Source organism: Mauremys reevesii, linkage group 5 (assembly GCF_016161935.1).
Source record: "Mauremys reevesii isolate NIE-2019 linkage group 5, ASM1616193v1, whole genome shotgun sequence".
Lineage (NCBI taxonomy): Eukaryota > Metazoa > Chordata > Testudines > Geoemydidae > Mauremys > Mauremys reevesii.
In genome coordinates, this window is record NC_052627.1 from 112,801,663 (window position 1) to 112,818,448 (window position 16,786).

The 16,786-nt window shown below is 52.8% G+C and overlaps 1 protein-coding gene across 5 annotated transcripts in view; it reads right to left on the reverse strand.

Moving 5' to 3' along the window:
- Nucleotides 1-16,416, reverse strand: part of TMEM128 (transmembrane protein 128) — a 30,355-nt gene extending 13,939 nt beyond the window's left edge. The window contains exons 1-3 of one of the 5 annotated variants that reach the window (XM_039541143.1): nt 16,165-16,416; nt 14,744-14,915; nt 7,338-7,476 (exon numbers count right to left, since the gene is read on the reverse strand). In XM_039541143.1, coding sequence (XP_039397077.1) covers nt 7,338-7,476; nt 14,744-14,855 — 251 coding nt within the window. In that variant the 5' untranslated portion in view covers nt 14,856-14,915; nt 16,165-16,416. Of the gene's footprint in view, nt 1-7,337; nt 7,480-14,743; nt 14,916-16,164 lie in introns of all 5 variants that reach the window. The other 4 variants (XM_039541142.1, XM_039541141.1, XM_039541145.1 and 1 more) reach the window with 4 other exon arrangements.
- Between the last annotated feature and the right edge of the window lie 370 nt (nt 16,417-16,786).

Here is a 16,786-nt window from a genome sequence, read left to right on the forward strand (position 1 = left end):
GACAGTGAACTCGGGGGCGGGCGGTGTGGAGTGAGACGTGGCAGACCGAAGACAAGGTACAGTAGCTCAGGCCTGCACCAGTGCATAGGCGGCTCCAGAAGGGTGGGCGAGGGTAGCGCACGGCGGAGTGAGCGGCTGAGTCTGAGTGAGAGAGGCGTGGGAGGGCGCGGACCGAGGCGACCCGGGTGCGCTGGCGCGCCTGGCTGCCAGAAGAAGGAGGCTCAACTGAGCTCAGAGGTTGTGGTCGCTGATGATGCCATGATGGCAAGTGGAGGCAGGGCGGCCCGATGCAGTCGCTTCGTGGCGGGCCCGGCATGAGTGAGTCAGGTGTGAGTCGTGAGGTAGTCCGGATATGACGGGCCAGCACGTACGCGACTGGAATGTGGGAGCTGGGGGAGCCGACCGGCGACCAGCGACTCGGCCGGCGAAGCGCGTCGGGAAGGGCTCCGCCATGAAGTCCGCAGGGGAGGCGGCTGGAAGCCGGGAGTGGGAGGGGAAGAACCGGTGTTGGGAGGTGGGAAGACCTCCGGAAGGGGAAGGCCGGGGAGGAAGGCCGTGAGGCGGAAGCCAAGGCAGAGAAGGCGGAAGGTAGGCAGAAATGAGTATAGGTTTATAGGGCCAGTGGAGACGTGCAAGCAGGAGGTAGGGGAGGACCGCGTATAAGGCTAGTGGCGAGGAGAAGAGTGGGAGAGGACAAGGCAACCAGTAAGGGGAGGAGATGGACGCAGGAGTGAAAGGCCGGCGGGGCAGGGGCAGCCGTGAGGGACAGGCGAGTCCTCGGCAGGCCCGACGGGACTAGGGGATCCGCCGAGGCACAAGCGGTCCTCAGTGAGGTGGAAGCGTGAAAGGCCTGGAGCGAGAAGGTACTCAGACCGCCAGGCGACGGATTCCAAAACACCAACCGCGGGCAGTGTAGTGAGAGGAGGTGAAACAGAGGCCAGGTGGAGTACCTGTACGTACCCCGATGGGTGGTGATGGGCAGGGACCACGGAAGGAGTGGATACTTTGCTACAGGACCGACGGAAGGGGTTCCTTGGCCCAACCTCTCTGGGTGATGGGCTGCGAGATTGCCATGACCTACTTTCAAGGGGGACTTTGCAGACCAGGGTGAAGGAGAGGTCAGGAAGTCAGGTGTGCGAGGACGCAAGGCCACAAGGGGAGGTGATGTGGAGGGGTGAGCAGTCTGCGGTGAGCAGGGTGTACCACAATGGAGGACAATGAGCCAATGGGGACATGGTGGCGCCGGCGTCCCCTCGAGGAAAGGCCCACTCTGCCAGGCGAGAGAAGGTGAGGGACAGGAGAGGAGGAGTGGGCCTGGGGAGGGAGGCCCGAAGGAGGGGATCCAGCGAAGGGGAGCTGGAGCGGGAGGAACAGAACCACAGGAGAGGGAGGAGGCCCCGAGAGAGAGTGCCCGAGAGCCCTCGATCTGGACTGGGCACTTGGAGGCGAAACCACGGAAGGGGAGACCCCCACAGATGAAGTGCTGGTACCACGCCGAGGGAGGCGGACCACGGGGAGAGCACTGCCAGAGGGACTCGAAGGCCGGCTGGAGGTGACGGAAAGTCAGGATCAGCTCTGTGGAAGTGGGAGAGAGAGCAGGCCCAGGGGAGACCAGAGCCGCCAGAGCCTGCTGAGAGCTGGTGATCCTGGATGTTGGGCTGCCGTGAAGGCTGTCACCCAGCGCTTGCAGGGTTGGTCCAGGGTGGACATGCGAAACGGGATCCCCAGGAGCCTCCCGTGCAGTGTGGAGCGAGCGGCCCGCCCGGGGCGCCCGGGCCGAGCGACGCCCCCCGTGGGAGCGCGAGTGCGTCCCTTGGCGCGGCCACGGTCGCCCAGCGGTCCCCAGGCGGAGTGACGCGACTGACGAGGAGCCGTGGTCCACCACGTCGGGAGGAGCGGGAGGGGGAGAGCCGGCGGCGACCGCGACCCTGGTCGGGACGTGGCGTGCCGTGCGGCGGGTGCGGTGTGACCGTGACGCCAACCGCGCGAGGGCGCGTCAGCGGCGCCGGTGCGCGCGATGGGCCCCAGACTGCGGAGGTGACGAGTGGAGCGACCAGCGAGCGGTGACAGATGTACGTCGTGTGCCGGTGACCGCGAGCGGTCGGTGAACGCGCAGTCGCCCCCGGAGACGCGCCCAGGCTCCCAGGCGCCGAGCCCACCGAGGAGGCAGCCGCGCCCGGCCGAGCTGCCACCTCGGATGGGCGCAGGGTCGGCATTGACAAAGCAGTCGCTGTGCTGGAAAGAGGGACAGGGATACGGCGCCAGTCAGCCTGACTGTAGCCCCTAGCACTGAGGCAGCTGCCTGTGCTCCCGAAGGGCAGATAGCCATGGCGCCTGTGAGGGGCCTAGCACACTGGGCCATGCGCCACGACAACACTGCCGCGGACCCTGTGAATGAAGATTTGAAATGAAAAGTGAAAAGGCAGTCCGGAAGAGTAACGTGGTAACAGGAGGAAGCGCCTGGATGGGCATGACTCATGTTGAGACAGAATTCCCCCGAGCCAGAGAGAGGAAGTCATGGAGCAAACCATCGCCATGGTAAATGGGGGCTTGAGCAGGTATTTGTTCAGGAAGCAGGGTCCCCAAGTAGGAGTGCTCCCTTTATTGTGGAGGGGGATAAGGAAATCTGTGGGCAATAGAAGGCCCCGTAACCCTCCTCCGCCTTGGGGATGGGAAATAACGGGAAATCAGTCCCTGCCTCGCTGTCTGGCCCTCTGACCACCTATGGGAGGGGCACTCAGTCAGGAGGGAGGGAAGGTGGGAGGGAGAGGGGGGGGACAGGAGGGTGGTGGAGGGAGATGGAGATTATCCCGACTGGAGCGGCCGTTATTAACAAGCGGACAGATCCGAGAATGGGAGCCTGAAGACAACAGGAGGGAGGGATGTGGAGAAACAAGCGGGAGGGGGCGAGGGAGAGAGGTTGGGGCGCCAGGGCGGACGGCCTAAAGGCCTGGCGCTGGGGACTGGTGCTGCCCATCAGAGGAGGGCTGGGACTGGGCGAAGTCCCGAAGCGCTGGGGCCACGGACTGGAATCCCACTGGTGCGCGGGCACGCTGGGGCGGTCGGCGGGAGAGTTGCGAGCGGGCTGCGCGGCGCCAACATCCTGGCGGGCGCGGCGCTGCACCTCGTGGCCGCTGTCGGTAATCATGCCATGGTCTTTCCCGCAGCGCGTAGCTTTTCGGAGAATAGGCGCCCCGGCCTGGGCAGGTTATCCGAGTCCTGGCCACCTCTTGTGGGCAGGTCCTGGTGCGTGTACTGCACCTCTTGTGGCGCTGTCCTCCGCCGCAGCCATGCCGCTGACGCGGGTCCGCGCCGTCGCGCGCCCGTCGCGGAGGCGCGTCCGCCGAGGGCGGCCTCCTCGATGAGCCATCGTTAGAACTCCTCCCTCGCAGAAGCGCGGGCAAGATTCGGGGAAGTTAAGATGGGATGTCAAGTATTTGTGCCAGGGCGCGGGAGGGCGGACCATTTGGTTAGCTATCTGCCATTCACAGGTGGAAGCGGGCGCGAAGGCCTTGCGGCGCCATGCTCCTCGACCCCTTCTTGGCTCCGTTGGGCGCCGCTAGGTTGATCACGGCGGGGCGGTTGACGGAGACGCGTTCACGACCAGCTACAGGCCGCACCACATAGGCCGGTCTCCCCCGGCGTAGTCCGAGGGGACTGTGGCGGAGGCTGAGGGCTGGGGCGCGTCACAGCGGCAGTGCCGTGTGCAGGGAGCTTGCCACGGTCCACGTGTCGGGCCGTGCACCGTCCACTGGAGGGTACCAATCCCAGGCTGCTGCTCCTGGCACACGGTCCACTAGTTCCCGCCACCCGCCCCCGCTCTTCTGGCTGGTGGCCCTTGAGGTCCGCCCGGCGGGTCGGGGCCAGTGGCGCAGAGGTCTTCGGGGTCGGGGCGAGCACCGAGTCTGCAGGACGATGCTGGCCCATTGCTTGGCCGATGGCCTCGGCTGAGATGGCAGGCCAGGCTGAGGCGCCAGGCAGGCTGGGGAGGGCGGACTGGACGGTTCAGGGGCGGCTGCGAGGTGCGGCGGGGTGGCCGCGTGGGACGCGCCAGCGGCTGGATCGGCGCCGCGCGGGGCGCGCTCTTCAGCGCCCCAGCGCTTGCGGAATGATGACCTGCGGGCACAGAATCCCACTGCTGTGGCTGCGCGTGCGGCGGGGCGCGGGCGGTTGGCGACCGAGCGCGGTGCCGCGCGCGCGGGCGGCCTGAGGTGCGAGCGGGGCGGGCGGCGGTGGGCGGGAGCGCGCGCCGGCCGATGCGGATGGCCTGGTCCGTCCGTCCCGTCCGTCCCGCCCGCCTCGACCGACCGGAGACCGGCCCACCGCCGGCGCGACCGCCGGGCCGCCGGCGGGAGCCGACCGGCGGTGCGCGCGGAGGCGCGGCGCGGACGGAGTTCGGGGTTCGTGCCGCCGGGGCGTCGGCGGCGGCGCGCGGGACGGAGATCGGGACCTTGACCGCGCGCGAGACCTACCGACGCGCGACCGTACCGGATGGACTACGGCCGGGCGGTACGGCGGTACGGGCGGCGGCCGGCGGCCGAGAGGCGAGCGCGAAGATCGGCCGGCTGGACTCGGCGGGGCCCGGACGTGCGAGCGCGCCGGGGTCGACCGACCGACGGACCCAGTCGCGCCGGGTGGACCATCGATGGAGCCGCGGCCCCAACCACAGCCGAACAGCCCGCGCCGCCGCACGGCGGGCGGGTGCCTCCGGAGAGCTCGGTGCCTCTCGGCTCGTGAGGCGTCGGCGGCGGGACGTCGGCGCGTGGTCGGCGGCAACCACTCACCGGCGGCGCGGCGGCGCGGCGGACCGACTCGCGGCGGAGTCGGCCCCCAGTGCGCGTCCGCACCTCAGCCGCGGGCGCGCGCACCGCGGCCACCAAGCGGCCGCTTTAGGCGCTAGCTGCTGAGTCCACAGCACGGGACTTAGCGCTGCGCCGTGGCGGTGCGGGCGGCCGGAGTGCGGCGGCGGGGGGTCGCGTGCGGCGGGCGGTGCCGCGCCCGTGCCGCGCTCGCCGGAGCCGGTGAACCGCGCGCGTGCCGGCGTGCCGGGTCTCGGGCGCCGCCGCCGCTGGTGTTGCCGCCGCCCGCTGGTGCTGCGGCTTGCCGCTGTGCGTCCGTCTTTGGCGTGTCCGTGTTAAAAGCGCAAAGCATAACATGTCCTTCTCCGAGGCAACTTGTGTGGCGAGGCAGGTGGCGTGCGCCTGCAACGGTCGGGCGCAACGGGCATAGGGGCTGGGGCACAGCGCCCTGCCAGCACAGTGCGGGCGGGAGTGGCTGAGGGGGGGGAGGGAAAGGAAGCCCTACTAACCAAACTACTAACAAACACTACACTAACAAGAACACTAAGAACTGAAATACAACTAAATATATATAACTATATAACAAAAAAAAAGGGTGGTGGAGGAGGGTGGTGGAGGGCAGAGAGCACTCCACAGTTCCGACCGGCCGTGGAACTGAAGAAGGAAGGGGAGGGACGGACGGCTGGGGGGGATTATATTTACGCCATGCCGCGCCACGCCAGGCGCCAGCCCAGCGCCCTGGGCAGGCTAAAAAAAGGGGAGGAAGGCACGCGCGGCGCGCACACCTAACTGGAATGCATTGGAGCAATCACTCGAAGAAGAAGTTAGTTAAATGCTTTAATAAACTTGCACATCTACAAACTCATTACAGGATTCTAATAGAGTCAAACAGTTTAATACACTGGCTAAACAAAACCATAAGGAAAAATTATTTCAAATCCAAGCATAACAGTGTATGGAACTCAATGGTATGGAACTTAGAAAGCTAACAAATTATGGACTATAGGTGCTAATTTTCTTCTAGGAGGTAAGAAACCAATTTTTAAAATTATTTTCTGGTGAAATATGTCCTAATAGAGTTCAAATATGCTCAGCTTCACAAATGAAGTGAATTTATAATCACCTCAGTTGAATTTACTAAACCACAACAGACAGCAGAGCAACTGTCTTTGTCCAAGAGATCACCTGCTCTGAAATATTGTAGCAAAGCTCTTAGATGTGCACAGGTAGAGACAAGGGGACACTTGGGACCTTATTCTGCTAGGAGCTAAGTGCTCTCAAATCATGGGGGACTGAACAGCTCAGCACAGATTTGGACTCAACCACATCTGGGGTCAGATTTTCAAAACTGCTCATCACACACCAGCCCAATTGAAAACAATGCAAAGGTGTTAGTGCATTCCTATAATCTAGTTAAGTCTTTCTACTCTATTCAGGAAGAAAGTTATTGATCTGATCCTAAACTGGAAATTCTATTGATGAGCCTGCAGTCTCTGGCTACGGCTACACTTGCACTTCAAAGTGCTGCCGCGGCAGCGCTTTGAAGCACTAAGTGTAGTCAAAGCGCCAGCGCTTGGAGAGAGCTCTCCCAGCGCTGTCCGTACTCCACCTCCCTGTGGGGAATAACGTACAGCGCTGGGAGCCGCGCTCCCAGTGCTGGGGCTTTGACCACACTGGCGCTTTGCAGCGCCGCAATTTGCAGCGCCGGAGAGGGTGTGTTTTCACACCCTGCTGCAGCGCTGCAAATTTGCAAGTGTAGCCATGGCCTCTGACACCAATCCTGCAAATATGCACTTTACTACTATGGGTAGTCACACTGAACTCAACGGATTATTCATAGTAGTAAAGTTTAAGCACATGTAAGTGTTTGCACAACTGAGGCCTTATAAAATATTTAAAAGACCCAATCCTCAATTTGCTCCTTTAAAACTAATGGATATTTTGAATTAATGGTTTCAACGTAACCCCCCCCCCCCCCCACACACACACACACACACACACATACATTAGCTCTGTAAATAATGCCATAGGACAAATAGCCATAAAAATAAATATTACCTTTTTAGCCTTTGGCATCTATCTTAAATCCAGGTATTATCCCCTCATTTTTACATTTTAATTCCCTTTCCCTCACTCTCAAGGGTACAGTAAGCCATCCTTGATTAAAGGTGTTAACTTCTTTCAATCTCAAATAAATTTTCCAAAAACAGGCAAAAGAGTTTCTACAGAGCCAAAGGAAGACACAATGTCCTTTCCAAAAAATGTAACCAACATGCTACCCAATATAGGACCAAAAGACAGAGCAAGTTCTAAATTCTGATCCCATGCACTATAGCAAAATAATGTACTGTAATTCAATTACAGGGTCCTGTGTTACTGTACAAGAAGAATCTTGTAAAGCTTGTATGGAAAAGTTAACTTTTTAATGTCACAAAGATGAAATCTACAGTAATAATGCAAAGTTTAGAAATACAATGTTTTGTGTATGATGTTGAAGACATACATAGAACTTTTCTTTTTAAGAAGAGGATCCCTTACCTATCTGCTTGAATGGTCTCTTTAATAGTTTTAAAAAATTCAACATAGTATGTCACAGCAATTGATGCCAAAATCCAGAATGCAGAGTGAATATTAAGTCTGGGAAGAGGCTTCTCTTTTTTCTCCACATTTGTAGATTCTTCTGGAAATAAAACCATGATTACTCTGTTATAACCATCAGTAAATGGAGTATCGTTTTATTAAAATAAAATAGGACACTTAATCCTTCTAATTCATTCTTCTTTAGAGATTACCGCATTCACTATAAAAATTTATTTTGAATTAAAAAGGAAGCATTCTAAAAAGGTTCTGCACATTTCCTGAAATAAAAACAAAAACGAAGCAAGGTGCCTTTTGATAAAAAAGTAAATAACCAGCATATGTTCTGTTTGTGTATCTTGACAGAAACATTAACAGCTGTTTACATTGCTGAAAAGGTTATTTAACCACTTAAGAATCACCTATTATAATGAAAGAATATATTTGTTTGATATGAAAGACACACATGGAAGGGTAAGACCAGTGTTCCACACACTAATTTCTTTGCATCCATTTTCATTAACTCTGATGTTTGCAAGCTGAATTTCCCCATAGATCATCTTCCTACCAGGGCTGGTGCAACCCCTAGGCGAACCAGGCGGTCACCTAGGGTGCCGAGTGGTTGAGGGTGCCAAAAAGCGGTGCCCTGGCTCAGCAGGGAGGAGCTGCCTTCTGGAGGCACCGGAGAGCCAGAGCGTCAGCTTGTGGGGGCAGCGAGCCCCAGCCATAGAGGAGCTGGCGCGGCACAGAGGAGCAGCAGCCCCGTGAAGGCGGCGGCGCTGCTAGCAGGGAGCAGCCGCGTCCCCCATCCCGCCTGCCCAGGCTGCAGCCCGGCGGCCCCTCCCCCCTCGGGGAGCTCCTGCAGGCTGCAGCAGATGCACGCAGGCGGCAGACCCGTGCACTCGGGCTCTGCGGCTCCCGGGCATGTGAACCATTGCCGGGGTGTGGGGCTGAGCCTGCTCCGAGAGGGGCAGTGGCGGCAGCTCACACTCCTGGGAGCCACAGCATGGTGAGGGGGGAGCCGGGGGGGGGGGGGCGCACAGGGGCCGCTGCCTGCATGCATCTGCTCCAGGAGCCCACCCCCATTGGGGCGGGGGGGCGCGCTGGGATGCAGCCAGAGCAGGCGTGCCCTCCGGCTCCCCCCTCACCGCGCTCAGATTCTGTGGCTCCCCGGTGTGTGAGTCGCCGGCGCCACCACTGTTCCTCCCAGAGGGCTCCGGTGATCTGTGGAGGACAGAGGCGGCGGGTGGCATATGAGTGCGCAGCCACCTCCTCCCCAGGCTCCAACTTTCCCGGCTCCCGCCATTCTCCAGCCCGTGTGCCCCAGCCGAGTGCTTCCCCACACAGCAGCAGCTGGAGCTGGGGGGAGGTGGGGGCGAGAAGTTGCTTCAGGCCTCGCGGTACAGGGAGCTGGGTAACTTGGAGCCCAGGGAGGAGGCAGATGCGCACTCAGATGCTGCCTGCCGCCTCTGTCCCCCGCAGATCGCCAGAGCCCGGCATTGGCTCCTGCCCTGGGAGCAGCAGTGGGAGGCGGACAGGACTAGGAGGGGTGCTCCTGTGGACCATGGCAACCAGGCAGAGTGGGGTTCCCGGGAAATGTCCCTGACCATCGCTGTCTGGCTGGCTTGGCAGGAAACCTTCGTGGCACCGACCCCTAGAGCTGATGACCTGAACCTGGGAGTTGTAAGTTGCAGCCACTTGGAGTCCCCTTCCCCTCATGTCGTACGGGCCAAGCCTCAACAGATCAAAATCCCCCCTGGACTTTCTAGTTGTATTTCCCTGTATGGATTAATCTGGGATATCTATGAGAAAACAACCTATTAAAAAGTTACATGATTAAATACTTGATATTTGCATTAACCTAACTTTCAAAAATATGCCCCAACTTTTTTTATTTGCAGTGTTTAAATCAAGAAAACAATTCCAGCTGCAATGATGTATCCTGCTCTTTAAACTGTTCAGAAAGCCACAGCATACAAATAAATCAATGTAGCTAACATTTTAATTCAACTGATTATAAAACACAGCCACATAACTAGAAAAATCATGCCAAGACTGTTGGTTTCACACTTTCCACATAAGGAAGTGATTAGTAAAGTAGGAAACACATATTATGTGTAAGCGGAGTCAATGTCAAATAGAAACAGAAGTTTCAGTAAATATTAGTTTAAACTTAAAGACAAACTTTACAATATGAAATCATATGGGAGGGACCTATTTTATAAAGAACATTTCAAAAAAGCACTTTTCAGCAGTTGTTGGAAAGTTGTCAGGTCATTTTTAAGTAGAGATGTCAAAAGTCTGCAAATCTGTTATTGAACTTATTACTATGAACACTTGAGAAGGACCGGGGTGATGGGGTTTAGCTACAGGGACACACGATTTTATACAATCCCTTGTGCTGTCACATTATTTTAAAGAGACAAAGTGGATGAGGTGATATCTTTTATTGGACCAACTTCTGTTCGTGAAAGGGACACGTTTTCGAGCTACACAGAGTTCTTCTTCAGGTCTGAAAAGGTACTAACTGTCACAGCTAAACACTAGATCTAACAGACAGTTTAACACAAGTAGTTAGCACATATTCAAGGTGAAGTAGCCCATTAACTCCCTTGTAATCCCAGGACAAAAGGGGAGATTAGTGGGCTGCAGGTTGTTGTAATTAACCATAAATCCAGTATCTTTATGAAGATCATGATTTTTAATGTCTAGCAACGTTTTGAATTCAAGCTTCTGGGCTCATCTTTTGAACAGTGTTTTGCAGCTTTCCTTTGAGGATGAGGACTGGTAGGTCAGATATCGAGTGATTTTGTGGGGGCCCAACTCATGAGTTCTGAATGTTTGAGGTTGGCAATACTGAATATTACATCATATCACCAAAGAAATTTAAGTCAAGGTTTCTCAAACTTTTTCACAGGCTGCATTTTATTGTTATTGTTTCAGGGCCAAATCCTCCCTCTCTGACAATCACATAGTATCCAAATATGGTAACCCTACATACGCCAGCTCTGCGTTGCGGGCACAAGCGTACTGCTTACCTCGGTACAAAGTGGCAATGATGTCATTTTTCTCGTCACGCACAGCCATTACCTGTTCTGACAGGCTGTTTATAATACTAAGTTTACTAGTTTTCAGAGGTTGTTGACTGAGGCTAACTATTTTTGTTGAGTTGTTTCAGATATAAGACTCTGGCAATTGCTGCTGCATAATTTCGCTAATACTTTGTGTCAATTGTGTGTGTATGTTAAATATTTTAGTGTATATGTTTATCATGTGCAGGTTGTTGAAATCTGTCATACTGATATTGTCAGTTGTTGTATGACGGAGTATCCGCCATTCTAATTTTATAACTTTTATTAACAATAATTGGCTATTCTAAAGGTAGAATAAAATGTAGTAGATTTTGATATGAAAGAAGGAACTATACGTGACTAAAAAGGGTGTATTTCTGAATACAATCAACATTTCCTTAAAATTAAGCAGTTATCTTGATCTCTTAATCAATGTTTATGTCAAACAGTTGATGAAATTCAAATAGTGACTCAGTAAGTGACATGTATTCTCTATCCTTTACTTTGAATAGTGAACAAGAAAAAGAACTGATAGGAATAAAATTTAATTTTTTTCGTTTTCAGTTGATGCAGCCTCATGGCAGATAGATATGTAGTCTAAATAATGAAATTAATAAATTTTCAAGCCAAAAGTGTATTAATTCTAATGAACAATGCCACATTATGCAGTATTCATTTTTGAATGTTTATAATAATTGATGTTCCAGGGGTGGAGAGGGGCAGGAGGCACAAGGTGGAAGTTTTGCCTAGGGCATAAAATATCCTTGCACCGGCCCTGATTCAAAGCATGCAACATAAGTCACCCATCATATTAAAATTATACTTGTATTATTTGAACTAGCTAGAAGAATAAGTTGATCGCTTGAGTAAGTCTCTTTTAATTTTAACCTTTCAGATCTAATGAGAGCAAGAAATATTCTCAAATAATAAAGGGAGACTTTTCACAGGCTCAGGGTTTTCAACTTTTCTTGTTTTAAAAAATTCCTACAGTTTCTGCATGTGTGTATAAATGTAAATTTGAGATGTATTTTATTTATCATGATGCCTCAAATATATTATTGCTCAGGTATAGTAGTTCTGTCATTGTGTACATCAAGCACATAAATTGGTTACTTTCAATCTTAAATTGTATGTTTGCATTAATAAAACACTATGCAGCACACTTAATTTTACAAAGCTGTTCTGACTGGAAGCTTTTAATAAAAAGTTTATATACAGATGAGTGATTCATTTTCAATACCTAATTGCTTAAGCAATCTGATTATTGTGTTCTCCAACACCATTAGCATGTCTATTTGTGAAGCAGGTATGTTGTAATAATTGGGCCCTATGAATTTACCCTAATTATGAGTTCAACTGTAAAATAAGTGAAAATTCATAAAGTGTTATAATAACCTATAACAAATGTTGGGAGAGAAGATGAAATTAGTCCAAACAAAGAGACCTACTGATATAACTCAAGGACTGTGTTAAGATCATGACCGACAAACAAGTGTGGGACCAGAAATCAATGGACTGAAATTGGTGTGTTCAAAATTAGGCCTATCTGGTTAGTATTTCATGCATCACTTCCTTTTGAGGGCCTCAAAAAGCAACTTTGAGGGAAATGCTGGCAGGCTCTGACTGAAAAACAAGAGAAAAGGAAGGAGTGAGCTTCCCCATCATGGCTGCCACTACCACCATTTCCTGGGACGCCAGATCTTTATTAATCCTGAGAGATGTTCTGCCCAGCCTGGGCCAGAGAGAGGGACACAAGACATCTCCACACCTACCTGCTCCAGCTAAATCCTACCACCATTTGGGGAGAAGGGGTGATATCTGTCTCTCATATATGCATGCATGCGTTGCTTTATTTCTTCTCTTTTGTACCCTCTCCTCTTTTCTTTTGTCTAAAAGGTCTGCCTTAGCTGGTCAAGGCTGCATATTTTGCATCACTGCTGTAAGTCTGTGATCAGAAAGGCAGCACCTAAATGGCCTACTGCTGGTATAAGTTTGCCAGGTCTCAAAGTGGCTAATGAGACCCTGTTTTGTGCCTGCATTTTTCCAGCAGTGAGGTTGCACGTGAAAGTCAGAGACCGAATCTACATTTTCTGTCTTTGCTCATTCCTCTCTTTTCCCATGTGAGTGTGTCTTGTTTTGTCTTTTAGGAAACAGGATTGGCGTTTAGCAGCAGTAGCAGCTCCAGCCCATCTCAACTAACCTCTTTTTCCAAAAAAGGACAGTTATGGCCATCTGTAATACCAGGAGGGATACTGTCAAAAAAAGGGGTTTTGCCAAAACCTGGTTAGGGGTTTTTATAGGTACTGGTAGTCTACACATCGCAGTGATAGGAAATATTGTTAAGTCACTGGCTGTGAATGTCTAATTAAATTTTGGACTGTAAATAAACTGTAATACTGGAGAGCGCAAAATATCCTTGCACCTGTCCTGCTTCCTACCAATGTCACATGCCAAGTTTTCAATTTCAGGAGCTAGCTGGATATGCAAAGGATATTAACTGTACTTAAGTTACTGTAAAAAAGTGATTACATGGAAATTTAGATTTTTCTAGAATTCTCACTGTAAGATCTGAGCACCTTACAAATTTTAGAGCAGACAGAATCACTATAAAGGCAAAGGAGCATGCAGTTTTGAAGGCAAAGGTGTATGTTCTTTTACCTGGGATGCTGAAAGACCAACTCATTGAACAAGACATACACTGTTAGAATAAACTAAACTAAATTGATGGGAATACCTGTGGAAATATTTGCATGTTTGAATATTTCACATATTTTAAGCCTCCTTTATTATGACAAGCACATTATTTATAACTGCTCTGGATTTGCCTCTCTGTTCCCTAGTACTAGTCAGTCAGTAACACCCTTGCCATGGTAATATATATTACTTCACTTTACATTTTTCTGTGATTTGCATAATCATTTGCTAAATCAATTACTACTAAATTTACCTAACTTACCACTTTGGAACCTCCCTTTGTCTCAACCCCCTTTGGTCCACAGTTCCAGGGCCTTTATGATGCCTAAAAAACTGTTTTGAGATCTTATTCTTGTATTCCTGAGATCCTCTACAACAAGGGTTCCCAAACTTGGTTCGCAGCTTGTTCAGGGTAAGCCCCTGACGGTCCACGAGGCACTTTTGTTTATCTGAGCATCTGCAGGTATGGCCGCTTGCAACTCCCAGTGGCCACAGCTCCCATTGGCCAGGAACAGCGAACCACAGCCACTGGGAGCTGCAAGCGGCCATACCTGCAGATGCTCAGATAAACAAAACATCTTGCAGCCCACCAGGAGCTTACCCCGAACAAGTCACGAACCAAGTTTGGGAACCCCTGCTATATAACAAGGGTGAGAGACCTGTTGGATTTTTTTCTTCCTCCCCTTTTTGTACAGTTCTTCTTCCTTGTCACCCTCCCTTCTCTTATTAATATTTTAATAACTCCATAATGAATAAATTACTGCAACCTGATGTCTGACACCCCTAAAAATTAACAAGAACAAAGTACTGATAAGCTCTCCTCAGCTGTTGTCTCTGTTGAGGGAGGGGGGCAGGCTGGCATAAGGGGCAGAGCATATATATGGGCCAGCTATTGGAACTCACACAAGAGGTTTGTCCACATGAGAAAGTGTAGTTCAAGGTACCACCCCTCGCACAGCACACACATCCCTACCGTGGATGTAGTTATTGCAGGGTATGCGGCAACCATAATAATAATAACAACAACAGGTAATAACTCTACTGGCATGAGCCACATTTATACTGGTATAATAGTGGCCACACCAGAGTTTTACTGGAGTTAACTAGTTCAATTAAAAACCTCTAAACGATACACTTAAACCCCTAAAATCTAAGTGTAGAGCAGGCTTAGAAGGGGCTGCCTCCAGTGTAATACTCCTAGAACTGGTGCAATTTCTCCCCTAGACCGTACCTCTACCTCAGCCACCGGCAGCCCCAGCGTGACCGTCTCCCCTCCCCACATCAGCCCTGAGGCTCCTTCTCCCTGCCTGTCTCCTTTGGCTCCGCCTGCCCCGCACCGCAGCTTCGCCAGGATGCCCGGCAGGCACAGCGCGCTCTAAGAAACGCGCTGGCCGCCTCCCCGCACGCACCGGATTCCAGAGGGGGGGGGGAGCCTCCCTTCGCCCCGCGCCTGCCCGCAGCAGGCACCGCTGTTCCCGCGCGAAGGCACTCGGCACAGGGGCGCGCGGGCCCTGGGCCGCCCTCTTCTCCCAAGGTCGTGGGGAGAGGGGGAGGCGCCGTACTGCACCCGGGCAGCGGTCACAGGCTCCAGGAATCACCTACCAGCCGCTCCCCCGGGGGGAGGCTGTAGCAGCAGAGCCTGGGGCTCTACCTCCTCCCTCAGGTGGCGTCTCAGCCGTAGCAGCGGGTCCCTGTCACCCATCCCAGCCGCCATCTTGGGCTGCTCCGGAAGTGACGCCGGGAGGAAGTGCAGGTAGGACGGGCTGAGAGGGAGCTATAAATAGAAGCGTGATGGTTCTAAGCAGTTGGTAGCCGTTGTCCTGAGCGACGGGCGCTTTATCGTTTGTTGCCTGGCTGTCCATTTTTGTGACTTTCTTGTTTTTTTTTAAATTAAAAATAACGGTGAGCTTGTGTAGTAGTTTGTTCTAGAAACAAGAGCCCCACAAGTGGCTGGCGTCCCTCACTTTTGGGGACTAAACGTGGTGCTGGCTTGGGTAGAGTTGACAGGTGGCTGGTTAAAAAGGGACGCTGGCAGCTCTGGTCAGCACCCCTGACTGGGCTGCTAAAAGTCCAGTTGGTGGCACAGCAGGGCTAAGGCAGGCTGCTTGGCTCGGTGCAGCTCCTGCAAGGCATTTCCCTCTGGCCCCTAGGCGCAGGGACTGGGACAATCTGGGAAGCTCTCTGTACTGCCCGCAGTGCCGCCTCCACAGCTCTCATTGACTAGGAACCATGCAGAGCTGCCTGGCCCCACTGCCAGGGACCGGACGTGCCGGTTGCTTCCAAGAGTAGCGGAGCCAGGGCAGGCAGGGAACCTGCCTTAGCCCTGCTGTGCCGCTGACTGGGAGCCACCTAGGGTATGCGCAGCCCAGCTGGAGTCTGCACTCCCCAACCCCATCTACACCGCTACCCCATGTCAGAACCCTCATCTGCACCCAAACTCCCTCCCAGACCCTGCACCCCAATTCCCTATGCCAGCCCTGAGCCCCCTTCTGCACCCAAACTCCCTCCTTGAACCCACACCCCAGCATCCTTCCCCAAGCCCGGAGCCCCCTCCCGCACTCCTAAGGCCCAGCCCAACCTCCTACCCCAGCCCGGAGCCCCCTCCTGTACTCTGAATCCCTCATTTCTGCCACCACCCTGGAGCCCTCACCCGCTCCCTCACTCCAACCCCCTGCCTCAGCCTAGTGAAAATGAATTAGGGTGGGGAAGAGCAAGTGACTGAGGCAGGGGCTGGAGTGAGGGGGGGGGCTTAGAGAAGGGGCGGGGCAAGGGTGTTTGGTTTTGTGCAATTATAAAGTTGGCATCCTAGGCTTGGGGATGACCAAGCCTGTAGCTCTGGTATCCACAATGTCTTTGCCCCAGTGACTGGGGCAGATGGGTGCCTGTGCCCTGCCCTGATGCGACAACCGCTACACCTATTTCAACCTCAGAAGGGTCCCTTGGCTGGGTGTGTGGCATTGACCTGTGGCGTGGGTGCAGGACACAGGGAGACCAGTAATTTGGTGGCAATGTATCTGTCTTACCTTGAGGCCAGGGGAAGGATAGATGGTGTGCACTGGTACATTCAAATCCAATGCAAATCTCTTGGAAGGTATTTGAGTGCCACCAAGGAGTCATCTCCAGTGCCCAGAGAGTGGGTAATCTGCTTCTGAGGTATGCTAGTCATCTCTCTTCGGTTTGGTGGTGGGATTGAGAGCTTCCTCCAACCCTTCACTGTGTCAAGACTTGCTCAAAGCATGTGTGTCTGGTATAAGTCAGTCACTTCTTATACCTACACAGGAGAATCTGCACATGGTGAGGCAGGAGCCATAGAAAAGTTTCAGGCCTATTTGCAGTTTTTCAGTTTCTTTCCAAAGAAGGTTTAAATATAGCACGGTATGTCAGTAAGTGTTCAGTTAGAGTGATACGGTGATTAGTGTCAAAAAGCTTCTTTAGGCAGTACTTTGCTATCAGGTCATTATTTGAGATTTCATGTTCAAAGTATCTAAGAAGGGTCTCTTAATTGCTCATCAAAGCACTTACAGCAAAATGTCTAGATAGCCACCTCACTTAATTTAGAGGTTTAAATGATACAGTCTCATTTTCTGTGACATTTGCCATTTCCTCAAATTGTCCTCTTTGGACTGAGGATCTGCAGAAGACTGA